The following is a 1,572-nucleotide window of genomic DNA, read 5'->3' as shown; positions in this document are numbered from 1 at the left end:
AGCCCCGCATCGGGCTCTCTGCTCAGCAGGGAGTCTGCTTCCTCCCTTCTCTCTCTCTGCCTGCCTCTCTGCCTACTTGTGATCTGTCTGTCAAATAAATAAATAAAATCTTTAAAAAAAAAAAAAGACAGAAGGGAAGAAAGATGGGAGACATGCAGGAATGCTGTATTTGGAAATGTTCTACATGACTTTCTATGTAGGTCAGACAAATACTTTGAAGTGAGAGTGTCTTTTTAACTGTGCCTCATATTGCCTCTCTAGGTTTCCTCTGCTATATTATGGAATTAAAGAATGGATTTTCTGTTTCTCCAGAAAATAGGCAACATGCCATGAAAGAAGCCAGGGTCTCTCTCTGGAAACAAGAAAAGTCCTGCAAGAAATGTGTCTATAACCAACTCCTAGCGATATGCTACGTTCCAACAATACACAGTTCCACCCTCCCTCCTTCCTTCTGGTGGGGATTCCAGGGCTAGAAGATGTGCACCTCTTGATTGGCTTCCCTTCTTTGCAGTGTATCTGATAGCGCTCCTGGGGAACATCACTATCCTAGTTGTGATCCAGACTGAACACAGCCTCCACCAACCCATGTTTTATTTCCTGACCATGTTGGCCTGCACGGACCTTGGCCTCTCCACAGCCACCATCCCCAAGATGCTGGGCATTTTCTGGTTCAATCTCAGGGAGATTGGGTTTGGTGCTTGCATCACACAGATGTACACTATCCATATATGTACTGGTCTGGAGTCTGTAGTGCTGACGGTCATGGCTATAGATCGCTATATTGCCATCTGCAACCCCCTGAGGTATAGTATAATCCTCACCAATAAGGTGATAGCGATCCTGAGCATAGTCATCATAGTCAGGACCTTGGTGTTTGTGACTCCATTCATATTTCTCATCCTGAGATTGCCTTTCTGTGGTGTCCGGGTTATACTGCACACCTACTGTGAACACATGGGCTTGGCAAAGTTGGCTTGTGCCAATATTAGGGTCAATATTGTCTATGGCTTGATTGCTTTTTCAGTAGGATACATTGATCTTTCTGTGATTGGGTTCTCCTATGTCCAAATCCTCCGAGCAGTCTTCCACCTTCCCTCCTGGGATGCCCGGCTCAAGGCACTCAGCACATGTGGCTCCCATGTCTGTGTCATGTTAGCTTTCTACCTGCCAGCACTCTTCTCCTTCATGACACACCGCTTCGGCCACAACATCCCTCATTACATCCACATTCTTCTGGCCAATCTGTACGTGGTTGTTCCCCCTGCTCTTAACCCTGTTATCTATGGGGTCAGGACAAAACAAATAAGAGAACATGTACTAAGGATGTTTAACCCTAAAGGCTATTGACATTTTGCCCCAGGAGCATTTTCCATGACAGTTAAGGGAAATAATAATAAGATCAAAGAAGAAATAAACACTGGAAATATTTTTTTAAAACTCCAGCACTCCCACACAGGCCAATCACACTGTATTTCCCCCATTTCTCCTATTTGTACACCTACTGGAAGGCATAGTTCAAAGCTTCTAAAACTATCTCTACTTTGCCACAAGAAGAATACAAAGCAAAACAAA

General features: G+C 44.5%; 1 protein-coding gene across 1 annotated transcript; it reads left to right on the top strand.

Moving 5' to 3' along the window:
* Nucleotides 1–406: 406 nt before the first annotated feature.
* On the top strand, nt 407–1,347 carry LOC308350096 (olfactory receptor 52E5-like; the record flags this gene model as incomplete). The annotated part of the gene is given in 2 exon segments (XM_080815098.1): nt 407–494; nt 497–1,347. Coding segments are annotated over 2 exon segments (939 nt in total).
* Nucleotides 1,348–1,572: the final 225 nt, after the last annotated feature.

Source organism: Martes martes (genome assembly GCF_963455335.1).
Source record: "Martes martes genome assembly, chromosome: 10".
NCBI classification, from domain to species: Eukaryota; Metazoa; Chordata; class Mammalia; order Carnivora; family Mustelidae; genus Martes; species Martes martes.
The sequence above is the reverse complement of the archived record's forward strand: the minus strand, read 5'-3'. Positions and strand labels throughout refer to the sequence as shown.